We start from the raw sequence: 21684 nt of genomic DNA on the forward strand, positions 1-21684 counted from the left end.
AAGCAGCACCTATGAGAAGGGCTGGGATCAGAGTTTTGAGTTCCAGGGTGAGTGCAAAAGCCATTTTATCCCTTTATTGGTCTAAGAGAAGCAGCACCTTTCACTGAGCTGTTACTCTGCCTCTGCTTCTGTTAGTTTGTGTATCTTTAAGAAGGTGGAAATAATAATGATGTTAATTTCAATTAATCATTAACCTCTTCTATGGGGAAGTTTGGTGGAGCAGCACTTCTCACATTGAGAAGTGGGTTTCTTGCTCTACCAAGTTAAACAGAAACCACACTTTGAAGCCAAAGATGGCAGCAGAGAAGGGTGGCACAAAGGAAAAAAAAATCTATAGGCATGAAAGGGAGGGAAGGTATGGAGGGAAGGGATCCATCCAGAGGCACCCTGAAAGGCTGCAGAGCTGTGCCCAAGCCAACATCATGAGGTTCAAAGAGGTTCTGCATCTGGGTCAGGGCAATCCCAAACTCTGATATAGGCTGGGCAGGGACTGGCTGGAGAGCAGCCCTGGAGAAAAGGCCTTGGGGGTGCTGGGGGAGGAGAAGCTCAACAGGAGCCAGCAGGGAGCACTTGCAGCCCAGAGAGCCAAGCACAGCCTGGGCTGCAGCAAGAGAAGTGTGGCCAGCAGGGCCAGGGAGGGGATTCTGCCCCTCTGCTCCACTCTGCTGAGACCACAGCTGGAGCACTGTGTCCAGTTCTGGAGCCTCTGTTCCAGGAAGGATCTGGAGGGGCTGGAAGGTGTCCAGAGCAGGGCCATGAGGAGGAGCAGAGGGCTGGAGCTGCTCTGCTATGAGGACAGACTGAGAGAGTTGGGATTGTGCAGTCTGGAGAAGAGAAGGCTCTGAGGAGACCTTCTTGTGGCCTTCCAGTATTGAAGAAGGCTACAAGAAAGCTGGGGAGGGACTTTTGAGGGTGTCAGGGAGTGATAGGATTAAGGGGAATGGAGGATCCAAGCTGGAGGAGGGTAGATTGAGATTGGCTGTTAGGAAGAAGCTCTTCCCCATGAGGGTGACGAGACACTGGCACAGGCTGCCCAGGGAGGTGGTTGAATGCCCACCCCTGGAGGTGTTCAAAAGCTGCAGAGATGTGGTGCTGAGGGATGTGGTTTGGCACCAGGCGTGGTAAGGTTAGGGACTGGTTGGACTTGATGATCTTTGGCTCTTTTCCACCCAAAATGACTCTGTGAGGTAACATTTTTAACAAAAGCACTTTCTAACCACATCTGCTATGAAAGAAGGGCAGGTTGAGTGGCTCTACATCACCCTGCACTGATCTGGATGAGGACCCAAGAGGACCTACAGCTTCCAGCATCACGTTGGAGCATGGACAGCTCCAGCCTTGACATCTGTAGTGCGAGAGCAACCAAGTCAAAGGGAATTGGCTCCTGTGGGTTTGACTTGTGCCAGTGGTAGGGCAGGGGTGGGTTGCTGGTTTTGGTGGCCACATCAGCTGTGCATTGGGTTTCTCGGAGCTCTGATGGATTGACTTAATGCAGGTCTCAGTGGAAGCTAACTGCTTCAGCTTGCTAATGAGAAGCTTCCCATCTCATCAAGCTAACGAGCTGAGGGGCCTCCATGTGCAGATATCTATGCACTTGGGGAGTCAAGCAGCTGTCCACTGATTTGTCCTTACATTCTCTTATGAGGCCAGGCTGAGGGAGGTTGTTCAGCCTGGAGAAGAGAAAGCTCCAGGGAGACCTTCTGGTGGCTTTTCGGTGCTTAAATCACTGAGAAGAAAGCTGGGGAGAGACTTTTGAGCAGGGCCTGTGGTGACAGGACAAGGGGGAAAGGTTTGGAACTCAAAGAGGGAGATTCAGACTGGAGAGAAGGGGGAAATGTTTGACACTGAGGATGGTGAGAACCTGTCCCAGGTTGCCCAGAGGTGGGAGATGCCCATCCCTGGAACCATTCCAGGTGAGCAACCTGCTGTAGTTGGGGATGTCCCTGTTGACTGCAGGGAGGGTTGGACTGGATGACTTTGAAACTTCCCTTCCAACCCAAAGCTGTCTGTGACTCTGACATTAAATGATGAGAACTTCCCCTGTGCCTCCAACCAGAGCTGCTTAGGCCATGGTCAGCCTGGTTGTTTGGCTGCTTCACCTCCTTATGCAATTCCCAGTGAGCTTCAGTTATGCAACAGGAGGAAACCTTACTCCAGGCAAGCTCTAAACTTGGGTGGCTGCTGAGTGCTTGCTCTCCCTCACCCATGCTGTTTGCACAGACTTGTTAGCTCAAATAATCAAGCTGCTCCAAGACCCTTGAGTCTCCTTGCCAAAGGTCAGAGCAGAGCTTCTAATTCAAGGTGCTCAGGAAATCCAGGGTCTTCCCCCCTCTCTTTATTTACACACTCAGTTGAGCTGAATATTCAACAAAATGCCTCTTCCAAGCCACAAATGTTTTGAATTTCATTCCACTGCAGGCAAGCCATAAAAGTTCTTAATGAGATTAGGTCAGGCCTGCACTTGAAAGATGCAGAGTGCTGTTTACAAGCATTTATCTTTCATTTTTATCTAAATAATTACAGCAGGGTTGTTAACAGCTTCCTACCTACATGGAACGAACAAAACCCCAGCAAAAAGCAGGCAGGAGGAGCCCTTTCTTCTGCTTCTCACCCAGGGAAAGCTACATGGGAAAGAACAGCCCCAGGGAGCAGTACAGGCTGGGGACTGAGCTGCTGGAGAGCAGTGAAGGGGAAAAGGGCCTGGGGGTCCTGGTGGTTGGGAGGTTGACCATGAGCCAGCAATGTGCTCCTGTGGCCAAGAAGGCCAAAGCCATCCTGAGGTGGATTAGAAGGGTTGTGGTTAGTAGGTAGAGAGAGGTTCTCTTCCCCCTCTACTCTGCCCTGGTGAGGCCACACCTGGAATATTGTGTCCAGTTCTGGGCCCCTCAGTTCAAGAAGGACCTCAGGGAACTGCTTGAAAGAGTCCAGCACAGAGCCACAAAGATGCTGAAGGCAGTGGAACATCTTCCTTGTGAGGAGAGCCTGAGGGAGCTGAGGGCTCTGTAGCTTGGAGAGGAGGAGCCTGAGAGGTGACCTCATTGCTGTTGATAAAGATGTGCAGGGTGAGTGCCAAGAGGCTGGAGCCAGGCTCTGCTGGGTGATGCCCAATGCCAGCACAAGAGGCAATGGTGGAAGCTGAGCCATAGGAAACAGGAGGAAGATTTTCTTTCCCTGTGAGGGTGACAGGAGACTGGAACAGGCTGCCCTGGGGGGTTGCAGAGTCTCCCTCTGTGGAGATATTCAAGACCCACCTGGATGTGTTCCTGTGTGACCTGCTCTAGGTGCTCCTGCTCTGGCAGGGGGGTTGGACTGGATGATCTTTGGAGGTCCCTTTCAGCCCCTAACACTCTGTGATTCTGTGAAGGGGGAGAAGGTTTTAGCAGGGTTTGTTGTGACAGGACAAGGGGTGATGGGTTTAAAGCAAAAAATAGTCCAAAAAACCCCAGGAGATTTAGATTGAGAGAGAAATCTGATGAGAGTGGTGAAACATTGGCCCAGGATGCCATGGAAGTTACTCTAATTTTAGAAGCAGGGCATGAAATGGATTTAAGATGTGAGTGTGCAAACCTCAGGCTTGTTCAGAGGGGTGGGAGATGTCCCATCCTTAGAGACATTCCAAGTCAGGTTGGATGTGGCTCTGAGCAACCTGCTCTACTTGAAGGTGATCCTGCTGAGTGCAGGAGGCTGGAGCAGATGACCTTGAAGGGTCCCTTCCTACCCAAACCATTCCATGACTGTTTGTCATTCCAGCTGAAGAAGAGACAGGACAAGAGGAAGCAGCCTCAAGTTACACCAGAGGAGGTTCAGGTTGGATATGTACAATCTGGAGAAGAGAAGACTCCAGGGAGGCCTTAGAGCAACCTTCCAGTACCTGAAGGGGGCCACAGGAGAGCTGGGGAGGGACTTCTGACAAGGGATTGGAGTGATAGGACAAGGGGGGAATGGATTGAAGCTGGAAAGAGGAGACTGAGAGTGGAGGTTAGGAAGAAATTCTTTCCAGTAAGGGTGGGGAGACTCTGGCACAGGCTGCCCAGGGAGGCTGTGGATGTCTCCTGCCTGGGGGTGTTGAAGGCCAGGCTGGATGAGGCCTTGAGCAGCTGAGTCTAGTTGAGAGGCGTCCCTGGGCCTGGTGGGGAGGTTGGAGGAGATGAGGTCCCTTCCAACCTGAGCCACTCTTGTGATTCTGTGCTATCTCACCACTGATTTCAAAGCCATCAGCCACCCACCAAGTTTACAAACAGTCTTCTGGGTGGTTCCTGCTTCTCTTGAGCTGCTCTTTGGCTTGAGCTGGTGGTGGGTTCTAAGAAGATGAAAGGAAAACAACTCCCAAGTTTTTCAGCCTCTAAACCCTGTTATCTGTTTCTTCACATGCCTCTGGTTGCTCTACATGGAAGAAGACACAGTTTTGTTTATTTACTGCTCCAGGCTTAATTAAGGAAAAGCTTCAGACCTACAGCTTGCAGAAGATAAACAACTGCTTTTGGAAGGCATGGAGATCCAAGGCAGCAAGAACACATTCCACCCTTGCTCTCTGTACCCAAGAAGAAAAGGGCTTGTAGGAAACCAAACAGCCCTTTGTCCATACTCAGGGAGGTTGTTGGGGAGGAGAACCTCTCTGCCCCACTCACCACTCTCCTTCTAATCCCCCCCAGATGCCACTGGCCTCCTTTGCCACAAGGGCACATTGCTGGCTCACAGGCATCCTTCTGTCCCCCAGGATCCCCTGGTCCCTCTCCTCTCTGCTGCTCTCCAACAGGTCAGTCCCCAGCCCACAATGGTCCATGGAGCTGTTCTTCCCCAGAAGCCAGACTCTACCCTTGCCCTGGTTGTATTTCATTCAGTTGCTCCCTGCCCAGCTTTCCAGCCTGTCCAGGGCTTGCTGGATGGTAGCACAGCCTGAGGGGGTGCCAGCCACTCCTCCCAGCTTGGTGCCATCAGCAAACTTGCTGGCAGTGGCCTCTGTGCCCTCATCCAGGTCACTGATGAATAGAAACAGCACTGGTCCCAGCACTGACCTGGCCAGGGACGAAACAACCTGCAACCCAACACTATTTCTGCACCAACCAGGGCCCCAGTTAATAGATGACATTTTCCAAGGCATCCCTGAGGATGGGGGGGATTACTGCATCCAGTTCTGGAGCCCCTAGCACAAGAAAGATCTGGAGGTGCTGGAAGGTGTCCAGAGCAGGGCCATGAGGAGGAGCAGAGGGCTGGAGCTCCTCTCCTATGAGGACAGACTGAGAGAGTTGGGGTTGTTCAGTCTGGAGAAGAGAAGCCTCCAAGGAGACCTTCTTGTGGCCTTCCAGTATCTGAAGGGGGCTACAGGAAAGCTGGGGAGGGACTTTTGAGGGTGTCAGGGAGGGAGAGGACTGGGGGGAGTGGAACAAAACTAGAAGTGGGAAGATACAGATTGGATGTGAGGAAGAAGCTCTTCCCCATGAGGGTGGTGAGAGCCTGGCACAGGTTGCCCAGGGAGGTGGTGGAAGCCTCATCCCTGGAGGTGTTGAAGGCCAGGCTGGATGTGGCTGTGAGCAACCTGCTCTGGTGGGAGGTGTCCCTGGCCATGGCAGCGGGGTTGGGACTGGCTGAGCCTTGAGGTCCCTTCCAAGCCTGACAATTCAGTGATTCTGTGTTCCTGCAGCTCTTGCAGCAGAGGTAGTTCATTTATATGCTAAATATTCCACGTGGAGCTCAATCCAACACCAGGGCTGAGGTGCAGCAAAGGGGAAAGGAAAAGAGACTGCCACAGATAAGAGGACTCAAGAGTGAATGCCAAGGGTAAGAAAGCAGAGGTGAGGCTTTTAATGGAGGAGGGGCCACCTATGGAGCTCCAGATGGAGCTCCCAAACTCAAGCATATGACAACATGAAAAGATTTCTAAACAGAAAAGGCAGCTGGGGATGAGGGTGGGGGAAGGAAGTGGGGAGTAGATGAGGCTGGGATGGGAGCAGTTTGTGGGGTTTCAGAAGGGATACTGGGATTGAATGGAAGTTGCCAGTTTGGGTTGGGAGGGATGTTATCCAGTCCAATCCCCCCGCAGTCAGCAGGGACACCTGCAACTAGTGGAAGGTGCAACAAGTGCAGGGGATGGAAAGCAGCCCTGAGGAAAAGGCCTTGGGGGTGCTGGGTGGGGGAGAAGCTGGACAGGAGCAGGCAGTGTGAGCTTGCAGCACAGAAGGCCAAGGGCAGCCTGGGCTGCAGCCAAAGCAGCGCTGGCAGCAGAGCCAGAGAGGTGATTCTGCCACTTTGCTCTGCTCTGGGGAGACCTCAGCTGCAGTGCTGTGTGCAGGTCTGGAGCCCTCAGCACAGCAAGGACCTGGAGCTGATGGAGCAGGTCCAGAGGAGGGCCAGGGAAGTGCTCAGGGGGTTGGAGCAGGTCTGCTGTGAGGCCAGGCTGAGGGAGCTGGGGGTGTTCAGCCTGGAGAAGAGAAGGCTCCAGGGAGACTTAATAGCAGCCTGCCAGTACCTGAAGGGGGCTACAGGAAGGCTGCAGAGAGACTGTTTGCAGAGGCCTGCAGGGACAGGATGAGAGGCAATGGCTTCAGACTAGAGCAGAGCAGATTCAGATTGGATGTGAGGAGGAATTTCTTTACTATGAGGGTGGTGGAACACTGGCACAGGTTGCCCAGGGAGGTGGTTGTGGCCCCATCCCTGGAGATATTGAAGGTGAGGCTGGGCAGGGCTCTGGGCAACCTGAGCTAGCTGAGGATGTCCCTGCTGACTGCAAGGGGGTTTGGACTGGATGACCTTTGAAGGTCCCTTCAACCCAACCCATTCTGTGAGTCTATGCTGGTAATGAAGCCTGGGTCTTCACATAGTCATAGTCATGGTCTAGTCATGAGGTCTGTGGGGACAGGTTGGACTCGATGATCCTTGGGGTCTCTTCCAACCTTAGTTATACTGTGATACTGTGATAGCAAACCATGCTGTGAATCACCCAGAGACAACAGGCTGAGCAGAAGCTGGACTTCTGAAGGGGGCCTACTGGAAAGCTGGAGAGGGACTTTCTACAAAGTCCTGTAGTGACAGGATGAAAGGTGATGGCTTCAAACTGGAAAAAGCTGGACTGAGAGGAGACATGAGGAAGAAATTCTTCCCCAGGAGGGTGGTGAGGCACTGGAACAGGTTGCTCAGGGCAGCTGTATAAGCTCCAACCTTGGATGTCGAAGGCAGGCTGGATGAGGCCTTGAGCAGCCTGGTCTAGTTGATTATGTCCCTGTCCATGGCAGGGGGCTGGGACTAGATGATTCCTGCTTAGTGGGCATGGTGGTGTTGGGTTGATTGTACAACTTGATGATCTCATAAGTGTTTTCCACCTTAATGATTCTGTGGCAAAGACCTTCAAGATCATCAAATCCAACCATCCTCCAACTCTACTAGAGCCTCTACTACACCATGGCATACAATCATAGAATGGTTTGGGTTGGAAGGCACCATCTAGCTCCAAACCCCTTGTCATGGGCAGGGACACCTTCCACTAGCCCAGGTTGCTCAAGGCTTCCTCCAACCTGGCCTTGGATACCTCCAGGGAGGAGGCATCCACGATCTTCAAGTCCATTCCAACCCAAACCATTTTGTGACTCTATGATTCTGTTCCCTCATCAAGCTGCTTCTCACCAGGAAGAGTTCAGTCCTCCTGCTCTGTGGACATTGGTGACATTTTTCCAGGCCAGTCCTCATTCTGCCTGGCTGGAAAGACCTAAACCTCCTGCAGAGCTCCTATCAAGCAGGCATCTGCTTACTTAGCAGAGCTTTGCCAAGCATGTGCTTGCTTCCTGAGCAAATCCACAAATGGCAGCAAGTGACATTTGAGAAATTCAACTTCTTTTTTGAGGGGGATGGGAGGCTGGTAACCTCATTCCACTTCCCTGAGCAGAAGGAATCAGCTTTTCTCACAGTGCTTATGAGCAGAGCATGACACTACTCCTGCAGCTGAGAGGTTCAAGTGCAAGAAGACACAAAGAGCAGGAGGCTGAGACACAGCCAGGTCTGCCTGACTGCAGTGGCATCACCATTCACAGATTACAGGATGTTAGGGGTTGGAAGGGACCTCCAAACATCATCAGGTCCAACCCCCCTGCCAGAGCAGGGCCATAGAATCCAGCACAGCTCACACAGGAACACATCCAGATGGGGATTGAAAGTCTCCAGAGAAGGAGACTCCACAACCTCTCTGGGCAGCCTGCTCCAGGGCTCTGGGACCCTCCCAGTGAAGAAGTTCCTCCTCATGTTGAGGTGGCACCTCCTGTGCTGGAGTTTATATCCATTGCCCCTTGTCCTATCCCAGGGTGCAGCTGAGCAGAGCCTGTCCCCTCCCTCCTGACCCCCAGCCCTCAGATATTGATAAACATTGATCAGATCCCCTCTCAGTCTTCTCTTGACTAACCACCCCCAGGGCTCTCAGCCTCTCCTCACCAGGCAGTGCTCCAGGTCCCCTCAGCACCCTTGTAGCCTTCTCTTGGACTCTCTCCAGCAGATCCCTGTCCCTCCTGAACTGAGGAGCCCAGAGCTGGATGCAATATTCCAGGTGTGGTCTCCCCAGGGCAGAACAGAGGGGGAGAAGAACCTCCCTGGATCTGCTGGCCACACTCTGCTGAATGCAGCCCAGGATCCCATTGGCCTTCTTGGCCACCAGGGCACATTGCTGGCCCATGCAGAACTTGTTGCCCAGCAGCACTCCCAGGTTCTTCTCCCCAGGGCTGCTCTCCAGCAGATCACCTCCCAGCCTGTCCTGCTGCAGTTGCAGGTGAAGGTGCAGGACTCTGCACTTCTCCTTGCTGACCCTCATGAGGCTCCTCCCTGCCCAGCTCTCCACTCTATCCAAGCCTCCCTGAAGACAGAAGAGGAGCTCAGCCAAAGATAACTTTTAGCACAGCAGAGGAATAAATATTCACAGCCAAAGAGGAGAGGGGGGGGAGGGAGAAGACAGCCCTCCACTGACAATTAAAGCTGGACCTGTGCTTCTGAGCTCATCAAACGAAGGAAACTACACCATAATGAGTCTTAATCAAATCTGATCTGCTACAAACACTCTCCTGAGAGCTGTAGATAGCCTAATGATGAGACAAAATGCAGCCCCTTCTAATTAAGTGGAAATAGGATTAATTGCTGTGGAGGTCCCAAGACTTTCCTGCAGTACAGACCTGAGTACCAGAGGGAAATCTTCCACCATCATTGAGAGAAGATGATGTCAGCCCTGGGACCCAACTATGCTGCTTGGTGAGCCTCACACTGGGCCATCAGAGTCTTTAGTGTGATAGAGACTAAATCAGATGAGAGGAAGAAGTCAATTAACCCAACTGCAGGCTGAAAGAATCAGAGAATCATAGAATGCTCTGGGTTGGAAGGGATCTCCAAAGATCCAACCCCCTCTGCACTCAGCAGGGACATCCTCAGCTAGCCCAGGTTGCCCAGAGCCCTGTCCAGCCTCATCTTGAATAGCTCCAGGCATGAGGCCCCAGCCACCTCCCTGGGCAGCCTCATGATGCAGAACTTGTTCCTCACATCCAATCTAAATCTGCTCTGCTCTAGCTTGAAGCCATTGCTTCTTGTCCTGTCCCTGCAGACCTTTGGGAGCAGTCTCTCTCCATCCTTCTTGTAGCCCCCTTCAGGTACTGGAAGACTGTAAAGAAGATTTGGGGAAACCAAGGAAATAGCTTTAACTTCTCTTGGCTCTTCTTTCTGTACCACAGATCAGTGGAGATCAGTACATTTTTTGTCTCCAAGGGTTTAAAGGCAAAAGAAAAGAAGGAAAAGGTGATTGGGAGTGGTCTACATGGATTCACCAAGGAGAAATGATGGAGGAGATGGGAGAGGGAGAGGGAGAGGGAGAGGGAGAGGGAGAGGGAGAGGGAGAGGGAGAGGGAGAGGGAGAGGGAGAGGGAGAGGGAGAGGGAGAGGGAGAGGGAGAGGGAGAGGGAGAGGGAGAGGGAGAGGGAGAGGGAGAGGGAGAGGGAGAGGGAGAGGGAGAGGGAGAGGGAGAGGGAGAGGGAGAGGGAGAGGATGTTGTCTACCTTGGCTTCAGCAAGGCTTCTGACACTAGCTCCCAGAACATCCTCATAAGGAAGCTTAGGGAGGGTGGGTCAGATGAAATGGGTGAAGAAGTGGCTGAAGGAGAGAGCTCAGAGGGTTGTGATCAATGGTGTAGGGCCTAGCTGGAGGCCAGAGGTGCTCCCCAGGAGTCAACACTGGGCCTGGTCTTGCTCAACATGTTCATCAAGACCCAGGTTGAAGGGACAGAGCGGAGCCTCAGCCAGTTTGCTGTTGATACCAAACTGGGAGGAGTGGTGACACCCTGTCAGGCTGTGCTGCCAGCTGTGAGACGTAGCCAGGCTGGAGAGCTAGCTCACAACTCTGTGATAACTCTAGATTTCTAATACCCACAAACACTTCAGTTCCAGACTCATTTCACCTGTGGCTTTTACAGTGTTCTTACCTGAGAACCTTCTCCTCTGCACCTCCCTGCCCTGATTTTCTCCCTTGCTGCTGCTCTTTCCTCTCCCAATCTCATGCTCTCTGTCCTTGCATAGTGAATCATTTACATCCTCAACTACTTTGGAGAACAGTCTCTGGGAGGGTGGTGGAACATTGGAACAGGTTGCCCAGGGAGGTGGTTGAAACCTCATCCCTGGAGCTATTCAAGGTGAGGCTGGACAGGGCTCTGGGCAACCTGAGCTAGTTGAGGATGTCCCTGCTGAGTGCAGAGGGGGGTTGGACTGGATGACCTTTGGAGGTCCCTTCCAAGCCAGACCATTCTGTGATTCCATGGAATAACTAACTCCAAAGAAAAGCTTCATGCTTTTGAAACACTCTGGGTTTGGTTTCAAATGAGAGCCCAACCTTCCCCACACCAGCAGCAGGGATATTTTCACTCTGAGTTTTCTAACCTCTTGAACTGTGAAGCACATCCTTAATTCCAGCAGCTCCTCTGAACATCTAAGCAGCATGAGAAGCACTTCACTGCAACAATTACCTTTGCTCTACAGTTCTAATTAAGCAATTCACTCAGCTGAAAACTAATAAATGAGTTCCTCTTGCCTGCAATAAGCTTATTTGAATCACTGGCCAGGAAAACAGTTGACTTCTACCCACCCAACAGTGGCAGTCAAGTATGGAGCTAGTTTGGCACTTCCTGAGTCTCTCTCAACCCACAGCTGGTCTCATAAAGCTCTGCAACCTTTCCAGAAGTCCATCAGAGTATAAAAAGGAAGAGAAACAAAGATTGCTCAAGGGTATGATAGAAAATATTGCTCAGGAATCTGCTCTGGTGAGGGGATTCTGCCCCTCTGCTCTGCTGAGGCCCCACCTGCAGCACTGCATCCAGTGCTCCCCCAGCACAAGGAGGACATGGAGCTGTTGGACTAAGTCCAGAGGAGGCCATGTGGATGATCAGAGGGCTGGAGAACCTCCCCTGTGGGGACAGGCTGAGAGAGTTGGGGCTGTTCAGCCATGAAAAGAGAAAGCTCCAGGGAGGCCTTAGAGCAACCTTCCAGTACCTGAAGGGGGCTACAGGAGAGCTGGGGAGGGACTCCTGACAAGGGCTTAGAGTGACAGGATGAGAGGGAATGGTTTGAAGCTGGAAAGGGGAGATTGAGACTGGAGATTAGGAAGAAATTCTTTCCAGTGAGGGTGGGGAGACACTGGAACAGGTTGCCCTGGGAGGCTGTGGATGTCTCCTCCCTGGAGGTGTTCAAGGCCAGGCTGGAGGAGGCCTTGAGCAACCTGGGCTGGTGTGAGGTGTCCCTGCCCATGGTAGGGGGGTTAGAACCAGATGATCTGTAGGAGATGGGTTGGTTTTGGATAGCTTTGGAACAGCTATGTTTTGCCCTTGGAGATAGGAGTGCACACCTTATCAGTAACTGAGAGGAAGAAAGAGGGACATGTAGGGGAAGATTTGCCCTTGATTGAGTTAGATTGGAATGGAATGGGAATGGGAACAGGAATAGGAATAGGATTATCCTGGTTGGAAAAGATATTTGAGGTCATTGAATCCAACCTATCACCCAACACCATCTAAGCAACCCCATCAAGTCTCTTCCTAAACACCTCCAGTGATGGTGACTCCACCACCTCCCTGGGCAGCACATCCCAATGGCCAGTCTCTCTTTCTATGAAGAACTTCCTCCTAACATCCAGTCTAAACCTCCCCTGCACAGCTTGAGACTGTGTCCTCTTGTTCTGGTGCTGCTTGCCTGGGATGGGAGAAGAGACCAACCTCCGCCTGGCTACAGCCTCCCTTCAGGTAGCTGTAGAGAGCAATGAGGTCTCCCCTGAGCCTCCTCTTCTGCAGGCTAAGCAACCCCAGCTCCCTCAGCCTCTCCTCACAGGGCTGTGCTCCAGACCCCTCCCCAGCTTTGTTGCCCTTCTCTGGACACCTTCCAGCAACTCAGCTTTTGGAACACCTGCAGGGACAGCGACTCCACCACATTTCAACTGTTTCCCTACTGCCATGACAAATTAGTGTGGATACCAAACCCCAGGAGAACAGAGGGAAAAACACTTCAGCATGTGGCAGCTGATTCTGGAAGCCCAAAAGTGTGAGGACAGAGCTGTGGCCACCATTTTCTGGTATTAATTCCTTTGAGCAGAAGGAAAGCAGTAAACTTGAGGTTGGTTTCCCCTCCCCACCCTTCCTCTGTTTAAAGCCCCTAAAGCCTCTTGACCTTTGCACACCAGCTGAAAATGCAGCAAGTTTAATCACTCTTCATCAGGAGGTTTTCCTTCCTTATTATTGCTCTTCTCATCTCAAGCCCTTTCATTAAGTTGATTCAGTGATTTGAGAAGTACCAAATCAAAGGAAAGAAAAAAAAACCCACCAAAAGAACCCCTGATTTTTGGATGCTAAAAAGCTTCCATTGCCACAGAAATAGCTGTGACAAAATCCGTCCTTCAGTGGCAAGGAGCTGGGAGCGCCGAAAGAAATTTCCCTCTTACCTCAGCCTTGCGAATGCTCTCTCTGGCTTCATCTATTTTCTGCTCCAGTTCTGCTCTGGTTTGCTCAGACATCACAGGCCCATGGCATTCCAGCTCTTCAAGTGTCTGTCAGGAAGCAGAAAACACTCCTCAGGTGCAGTAAAAGCTACAGATGAATAGTCACAGGGTCAAAGAATCCTATCGGTGGAAAACTACACCGGTGGTTGGAGCCAGGAAGGGGTTGGACTCTTCTCTCTAGCAACCAGCACCACAACAAGAGGACACAGTCTCAAGCTGTGCCAGGGGAAGTTTAGGCTGGAGGTGAGGAGAAAGTTTTTCACTGAGAGAGTTGTTAGCTGTTGGAATGTGCTGCCCAGGGAGGTGGTGGAGTCACCGTCCCTGGAGGTGTTCAAGAGGGGATTGGAGGTGGCACTTGGTGCCATGGTTTAGTCCTGAGGTGTGTGGTGACAGGTTGGACTCGATGATCTTTGAGGTCTCTTCCAACCTTGGTGATACTGTGAATTGTTTCAATTGGAGGAGACTTCTAAGATTGAGTCCAGCCTTCAACACATCCCCACCATGGCCACTAAACCCTGTCTCCAAGTGCCATCTCCACAGGTTTCCTGAACACCTCCAGGCATGGGGACTCCACCACCTCCCTGGGCAGCTTGTTCCAATCCCTGACCTCTCTGCAGCAAAGAGTTTTCTCCCAATCTCCAACCTAACCCTCCCCTGGCACAATTTCAGGCCATTTCCTCTCCTTCTATCACCTGAAATTACAGAATTAACCAGTTTGGGATCTTTGAGATCATTGAATCCAACCTATCACCCAACATCATCTAATCAACTAACCCATGGCACTAAGTGCCTCATCCAGTCTCTTCTTAAACACTTCCAGTGATGGTGACTCCACCACCTCCCTGGGCAGCACATTCCAATGGGCAATCTCTCTTTCTGGGAAGAATTTCTTCCTCACCTTGAGCCTAAACCTCCCCTGGCACAGCTTGAGACTGTGTCCTCTTGTTCTGGTGCTGGTTGCTTGGGAGAAGAGGCCAACCCCCACCTGGCTACAACCTCCCTTCAGGGAGTTGTAGACAGCAAAAAGGTCTCCCCTGAGCCTCCTCTTCTCCGGGCTAAACAACCCCAGCTCCCTCAGCCTCTCCTCACAGGGCTGTGCTCCAGACCCCTCCCCAGCTTTGTTGCCCTTCTCTGGACACATTCCAGCAACTCAACATCTCTCCTAAAGTGAGGGGCCCAGAAATTAGAGAGAGGAGACCAACCCCCACCACACTGCAACCTCCTTTCAGAGAGTTGTATAGATCAATGAGGGGCTGAAGCAGGTTCAGAGAAGGGCAATGAAGCTGGTGAATAATCTTGTGAGGAGCAGCTGAGGGAACTGAGACAGCTCAGCCTGGAGAAAAGGAGGCTGAGGGGAGACCTTCTGGCTCTCTAAAACTTACTGAAAGGAGGCTGAAGTGAGGTGGGGGTTGGGCTCTTCTGCCCAGGAGTAAGGGATAGAACAAGTTGCACCAGGAGAAGTTCAGGTTGGACATGAGGAACAATTTCCTCACTGAAAGGGTTGTCAAGGCCTGGTTCAGGCTGCCCAGGGCAGTGGTGGAGTCTCCATCCCTGCAGGGATTTAAACTCTGTGTAGATGTGGTGCTGAGGGCCATGATTTAGTGGTGACCTGGCAGTGCTGGGTTAATGGTCAGACTTGATGATCCTAAAAGTGTCTTCTTATGAAAACATCTCTATGATTCTCAAGTTGTCAAGACTCTTCTTCAATGGTCAGTGTCCAAGGAGGACTCTCTCTGTTCTGCCTTTGATCCCAATCCCTGCGTTCCATAATCCAGTTCCTGAAACCAGCTCCTGAATCCATTCCCATCTGCTGCTGAGTCCAGACTGGGACTTCTCCAGAGCCTGCCCACAGCAGCAGTGCTGATGGGGAGATCACTGCCATCAGGGACTGGGTTCCATGCTAGCTTGGATCTTTTTCATTTCATTGTTCTTATTTCCATCCCAGCTGGTTTAGTTTCTTTCCCCACCCATCAGCCTCCCTCCCTTATTCCCTTTCTCTTCCCTTTGGGATGCAGAGGGGTTCATAGAGCGCCTCCATCACTCACCTAGTGGCTAACCCAGCCCAAACCCTTGACATGGGTTCTTCTGTGTTGAGCCATACATGTAGATCCTTGATTTTGGTTTGGTGTAGAAGGGACCTTAAAGATCATACAGTTGCAACCCCCCTGGAAGGCACCATCAAGTTCCAAACCCCTTGTCATGGGCAGGGACACCTCCCTCTAGACCAGGTTGCTAAAAATCTCATCCAGCCTGGTCTTGAATTCTTCCAGGGCTGACTGAATGAATAGCTTCCTTTCTATAGGCAATATCCAGGTGATCTATAGGAGCTAACAGAATCCCTGACACTCCAGCTGGAACAGAAGGGTGCTGTGAAGAGTACAGGCAGGTCTGTGAGTTACCTGCAGTAAAGATTTATATGGGAATACCAAAACATATTGAGGACATGAATCCATTGGAGAGGGTCCACAGCAGGGCCACAAAGATGATCAGAGGGTTGGAGCACCTCCCCTGGGAGGGCAGGCTGAGGGAGCTGGGGCTGTTCAGCCTGGAGAAGAGAAGGCTCCTTAGAAGGGAAGACCTTAGAGCAGCCCTCCAGTACCTGCAGAGGGCTACAGGAGAGCTGGGGAGGGACTTTTTACAAGGGTTGTGGTGATAGGCCAAAGGGCAATAGTTTTAAACTAGAGAAGGGTAGATTTAGATTGGACATTAGGAAGAAATTCTTTTGAGTGAGGCCGGTGAGACACCGGAACAGGTTGCCCAGGGAGGCTGGGGATGCCTCATCCCCGGAACTGCTGAAGACCAGGCTGGATGAGGCTTTGAGCAACCTGGGCTAGTGGGAGGTGTCCCTGCCTATGGCAAGGTGGTAGGAACTAGATAATCTTTAAGCTCCCTTCCAACCCAAGCCATTCTATGACCCCAAAAAGCCGGAGAAGCTGCCAAGCTGGCAGTCTGAATGTGGGCAAGATGCCACCGGCAGGTTGCCCGGAGAGGTACCGGGACAGAAGCAATTCCTTTGTGCTGGCAGCAGCTCCTCTTTCACGCTGTGGGGAGGTGGAACAGACAGAAATCTGTAGCCCAACGTTTTGCTCACCTACCCTCTGAGTGTGGATGATGTTTTTGTGCTCCCGGGCCACGCGGGTCGCCCACTTCCGAGCCTCCTTGTTGAGGCTGTGCTCTTCCGTCGTGCCGGTTTCCGACTCCAGCTGTCGGCTCTGCAAGACAGAACACGAGCATGAGGGCTCAGAACAAGAGACCTGGGGCTACCTCTGGAGAGCTTCAGTTACAGGAGAACTTCCTATTGTATTTGTCAGCCCAGGATCTTGTTTCATCCAAAAGAAGAACGATTCACCAAGTCCCTTCCTCATGACCTCTGGGGTGGTACCAAACCCAAGTGAGATTCACCAAGTCCCTTCCTCATGAACTCTGGGGTGGTACCAAACCCAAGTGAGATTCACCAAGTCCCTTCCTCATGAACTCTGGGGTGGTACCAAACCCAAGTGAGATTCACCAAGTCCCTTCCTCATGAACTCTGGGGTGGTACCAAACCCAAGTGAGATTCACCAAGTCCCTTCCTCATGAATTCTGTGGTGGTACCAAACCCAAGTGAGATTCACCAAGTCCCTTCCTCATGACCTCTGGGGTGGTACCAAACCCAAGTGAGATTCACCAAGTCCCTTCCTCATGAACTCTGGGGTGGTACCAAACCCAAGTGAGATTCACCAAGTCCCTTCCTCATGAACTCTGGGGTGGTACCAAACCCAAGAGAGATTCACCAAGACCTTTCCTTACCAATTCTTTGGTGGTACCAAACCAAAGAAAGATTCATCAAGTCCCTTCCTTATCAACCCTGTGGTGGTACCAAAGCCAAGTGAGATTCACCAAGTCCTTTCCTTATCAACTCTGTAGTGCTACCAAACCAAAGAAAGATTCATCAAGTCCCTTCCTTATCAACCCTGTGGTGGTACCAAAGCCAAGTGAGATTCACCAAGTCCTTTCCTTATCAACTCTGTAGTGCTACCAAACCAAAGAAAGATTCATCAAGTGCCTTCCTTATGAACTCTGTGGTGGTATGAAACCCAAGAAAGATTCAAGAAATCCCCTCCTTAGGAACTCTGTGGTGGTACCAAACCCCAGAAAGGTTCAACAACAAAGGGCACAAACTATGAACACAGCAAGTTCCAGCTAAACATGAGCAGAAGCTTCCTTGCTGTGAGGGTGCTGGAGCCCTGGAGCAGGGCAGTTGTGGAGGCTCCAGCCTTGGAAATGTTCAGGGCCAAGTCAGACAGAAGCTTGAGCAGTGTGGTCTGGTAGAAGGTGTCCCTGCCCATGGCAGGGGGTTGGAACTAGATGATCTTTAAGGTCCTTTCCAACCCATTCTGTGACTCTGTTGTACTATAAGCATTCATTCCACAGATGAAACACCCTTGTCTCAGACACAAGAGCTCTGGAGGGTAAGTCTCCAAACCTTCTCTGTTTTACAACAGTACAGACAGAAGGAAAAGCTTCTTGACTTTGAGGGTGCCTGCAGCAGGTTGCCCAGAGAGGTTGGGGAGTCTCCTTCTCTGGAAGGAGCTTCCAACCCCACCTGGCCATTGTGATCCTGGGCAAGCTGCTGTGGGTGCCCCTGACTGGATGATCTCCAGAGGTCCCTTCCAACCTCACCATGCTGTGGTTCTGTCATTCTGTGATTTGAGCTCAGTTTTATCCCAGCTTGCTGGAGTAAGCATTTTTGTCCAGCTTCTTCCACAGCTTCCAGCTGCAAATCCAAGTGGAATCCTTTGACATTGCCTCTCCTCTACAAAACATCTCCCAAGGAACCTTCAACCTCCCCATTGGTCTTGCCCCTAACTCAGCAACTTATTTTCACGAAGAAAGAATTCAGACTCCTTTTTAGCCACTTGATAACCTTCTCCCAAGTGTGTTTGCTGCTTTTAATCTCTTTATCAAGGGCACTTGACCAGGAAAATGAATGCAAATCTTGTGGTCAACTCCTCAGGGCATGCTAAAAGCAAAAAAGGAATGGATGGCTGTTGGATCAGTGTGGTTGGATTAGTTACTCATAAAGCAGCTTTGTCCCCAGGAAGACCTCACCCTTGCTTAAAGGTCTAAAAATAATCAATAAGGGGAAAAAAGGGGGAATAAAAAAGGAGCTAGGGAGAAACTAGGAATGTTAGGAAGAAGTTCTTCATAGAAAGAGAGATTGGCCATTGGAATGTGCTGCCCAGGGAGGTGGTGGAGTCACCATCAACTGGAGGTGTTTAGGAAGAGACTGGATGGGGTGCTTGGTGCCATGGGTTAGTTGATTAGATGGTGTTGGATGATAGGTTGGACTTGATGATCTCAAAGGTCTCTTCCAACCTGGTTAATTCTATTCTATTCTATTCTATTCTATTCTATTCTATTCTATTCTATTCTATTCTATTCTATTCCATTCCATTCCATTCCATTCCATTCCATTCCATTCCATTCCATTCCATTCCATTCCATTCCATTCCATTCCATTCCACTGCTACTGAAAATAAAGGCCAAAGTAGGAGATGAAATCTAGAAGCAAAATGTAGTCTCCAGGAGAAGAAGCTGAAACCAGGGCCTCTGAACGTGGGCAAGACCAGAGAAGGTGGTGGAAATGCACAGTTTGAATGCTTGGCTGAGAAGATTGTGAAAGGAGAAATGTTTCAAAGCCATCAGCACCTGAAATGCTTCCTGAACAAATGGAGCTGGGAGGGCTTGGAGGGGCTTTGCCCAACCTGTGGTGGACTAAGGTGATGGCACTGAAGCAGGCTGTGAAGGAATGTGTAAGCAGAGAGGAGCAGCAGCAAGCAAGGGGGTTGGAGCAGCTCTGCTCTGAGAACAGGCTGAGGGAGCTGGGGGTGTTCAGCCTGGAGAAGAGAAGGCTCCAGGGAGACTTAATAGCAGCCTGCCAGTACCTGAAAGGGGCTACAAGAAAGCTGGAGAGAGACTGTTTGCAAAGGCCTGCAGGGACAGGATGAGAGGCAATGGCTTCAAACTGGAGAAGAGCAGATTTAGATTGGATGTGAGGAACAAGGAGGGTGGTAGAACACTGGAACAGGTTGCCCAGGGAGGTGGTTGGGGCCCCATCCCTGGAGGTATTCAAGGTGAGGCTGGACAGGGCTCTGGGCAACCTGAGCTAGTTGAGGATGTCCCTGCTGAGTGCAGAGGGGGTTGGACTGGATGACCTATGGAGGTCCCTTCCAACCCAGACCACTCTATGATTCTATTGATTCTGACTGGCATGGAAGAGTTCATGCTGCAGGAGGGCTTCAAGGATGACCTGAGAAGTCTGATCTTCAGGTAAAGATAGGCTGGAGCAGTACCTCACCTTAAGCAATGAAAAGCCAACTTAAACAGGTAAAAGAAAGGAGCTCAAATAGAGATTTAGCTGCTAAGAACATGAGAATCAAATTTGTAGGGAAGAAGGTGGGGGAACCAAAAATCACTTTGGGGTCTAATTTACTCCATTTAGCACTTGCAAAACTGTTTCCAGGCCTGGAACTTGGTGGTGGCAAGATGTCCAATGGCTCAATTTAACCTCTTTCACACACACACACACACACACACACACAAAAGAGGGAAACCCAAAACCACTTTACCATGGCCAAAGAATGAAGGAAGAGCCCAAAAAACCTGAGCTAAACATAGCTGGGTGTTCTGCTGCTCTCTCAGGGTATGGGTTACAGTGCAGGCAGTGTTCAAGGCTAAAAATTCAACCTTCAGGAGAAGGTAATAGATGTCCCCAAAAAGCTAAGGAGCTCAGAGGCTGGCAATGCTTGCTCCTTAAATTAAGAAAGGCTGCAGGCACGTGGGGGCTTCTCCATCTCTGTCTGAAATGTTGTTGTTCAGGAGTAGAAGCTGCCTCAAGACAGGGACAAGCAAACAGCTTCTGGCATTCCCTTGTCTCCAAGGGTATGGCTGGATGCAGAAAGCAGATGGATAATCTTTACAGTGAAAAGAGAAGTCGGCTCTTCAAAGCTAAAAGGTCTATATTTTGGGGCTCAGAGGTCTTTATTTGGGGCTAAAAGGTCCTTATTCTGCTTAAAAGGTCTTTATTTTGGGCTAGAAAGTCCTTATTTTGAGCTAAAAGGCCTACTTTGGGCTAAAAGGTCTTTAGTTTAGACTAAAAGGTCCCCATCCCTGGAGATACTCAAGGGGAGGCTCAGCAGGGCTCTGGGCAACCTGATCTAGTCAAGGATGTTCCTGCTGACTGCAAAGTGGGTTGGACTGGATGACCTTTGAAGGTCCCTTCCAAACCAGATGATTCTATGATGCTGGGATTCTTATTTTGGGTGAAAAGGTCCTTATTTTGAGCTAAAAGGACTCCATCCCTGCAAATATTCAAGATGAGACTCAAGAGGGCTCTGGGCAACCTGCTCTAGTCGAGGATGTCCCTGCTGACTGCAGAGGGGGCTGGACTGGATAACCTTTGGAGGTCCCTTCCAACCCAGATGATTCTATGATTCTTATTTTGGGCTTCAAGGCCTTTATTTTGGGTTGAAATATCCTTATTTGGGGCTAAAAGGATTCCATCCCTGCAAATATTCAAGATGAGACTCAAGAGGGCTCTGGGCAACCTGCTCTAGTCGAGGATGTCCCTGCTGACTGCAGAGGGAGCTGGAGTGGATGACCTTTGGAGGTCCCTTCCAACCCAGATGATTCTATGATTCTAAGATTCTCATTTTGGGCTACCAGGTCCTTATTTTGGGTTGAAATGCCCTTCTTTTGGGTTAAAAGGTCCTTGTTTGGGGCTTGAAGGCCCTTTCTGGGGACTAAAAGTTGCTTATTTCAGCTTAAAAGGTCCTTATGTCAGCTTATAAGGTCCTTATTTTGGTAGCTGAAGACTACAAATAGTCCATTCCAAGGGGAAAAAACAAGCAGTGAACATCTGTTGCATGCAAATCACCAATGCAAAACACAGCTCAAACCAGAGTCACTGCTTGTCAGAGAGGTGAGAAGAAGATGTTATGGTGCCAAGGCTGCTGATCAGCAGGAGAAGGAAGGGCTGTGCCTGACATGTTTCACACTCCTCGTGGCTGAAGACAGCAGTCAGGAGGAAACGGTGAGCCAAGTTTGCTGGGAGGTTTGGTCTGTCAGTGCAGAACTGGTTTAATTTTAGGGTAGCCAAAGTGAGCTGAGGACTGAGCTGCATTTCTGGAGGATTACAAACAGGACCCCACCCCCAACCCCCATCTTTAGAAAGAAAGATGATTTGCATGCAGGGGGATTTTTGCCACTCAGAAAACCAAGGGACCTACATCCACTATTAAGAGAATCATAGAATCAGCCAGGTTGGGAAAGACCTCAGAGATCATCAAGTTCAACCTATTACCTAATACTCAACACCTCCTGACAACCAAAGCATGGCTCCAAGTGCCACATCCAGTCCTTTCTTGAACACCTCCAGGGCTGGTGACTTCACCACCTCTCTGGGTAGCACATCCCAATGGCCAATCTCTCTTGCTGGGAAGAACTTTCTCCTTCACCTCCAGCCTAAACCTCCCCTGGTGCAGCTTGAGACTGTGTCCTCTTGTTCTGGTGCTGCTTGCCTGGGATGGGAGAAGAGACCAACTCCCACCTGGCTACAACCTCCTTTCAGGTAGTTGTAGAGAGCAATGAGGTCACCACTGAGTCTCCTCTTCTCCAGGCTAAGCAACCCCAGCTCCCTCAGCCTCTCCTCAC

At 50.8% G+C, this 21684-nt stretch overlaps 1 protein-coding gene across 4 annotated transcripts in view; it reads right to left on the bottom strand.

Moving 5' to 3' along the window:
- FCHSD2 (FCH and double SH3 domains 2) overlaps positions 1-21684 on the bottom strand; it is a 227818-nt gene that overhangs the window by 26746 nt on the left and 179388 nt on the right. For all 4 annotated transcript variants that reach the window (XM_054164636.1, XM_054164635.1, XM_054164634.1 and 1 more), the window contains 2 exons: positions 16086-16202; positions 12934-13038 (listed from right to left, as the gene is read on the bottom strand). In XM_054164636.1, coding sequence (XP_054020611.1) covers positions 12934-13038; positions 16086-16202 — 222 coding nt within the window. The remainder of the gene's footprint in view (positions 1-12933; positions 13039-16085; positions 16203-21684) is intronic.

The sequence above is a fragment of the Dryobates pubescens genome, chromosome 10 (assembly GCF_014839835.1).
Source record: "Dryobates pubescens isolate bDryPub1 chromosome 10, bDryPub1.pri, whole genome shotgun sequence".
In the NCBI taxonomy this organism is placed as follows: domain Eukaryota; kingdom Metazoa; phylum Chordata; class Aves; order Piciformes; family Picidae; genus Dryobates; species Dryobates pubescens.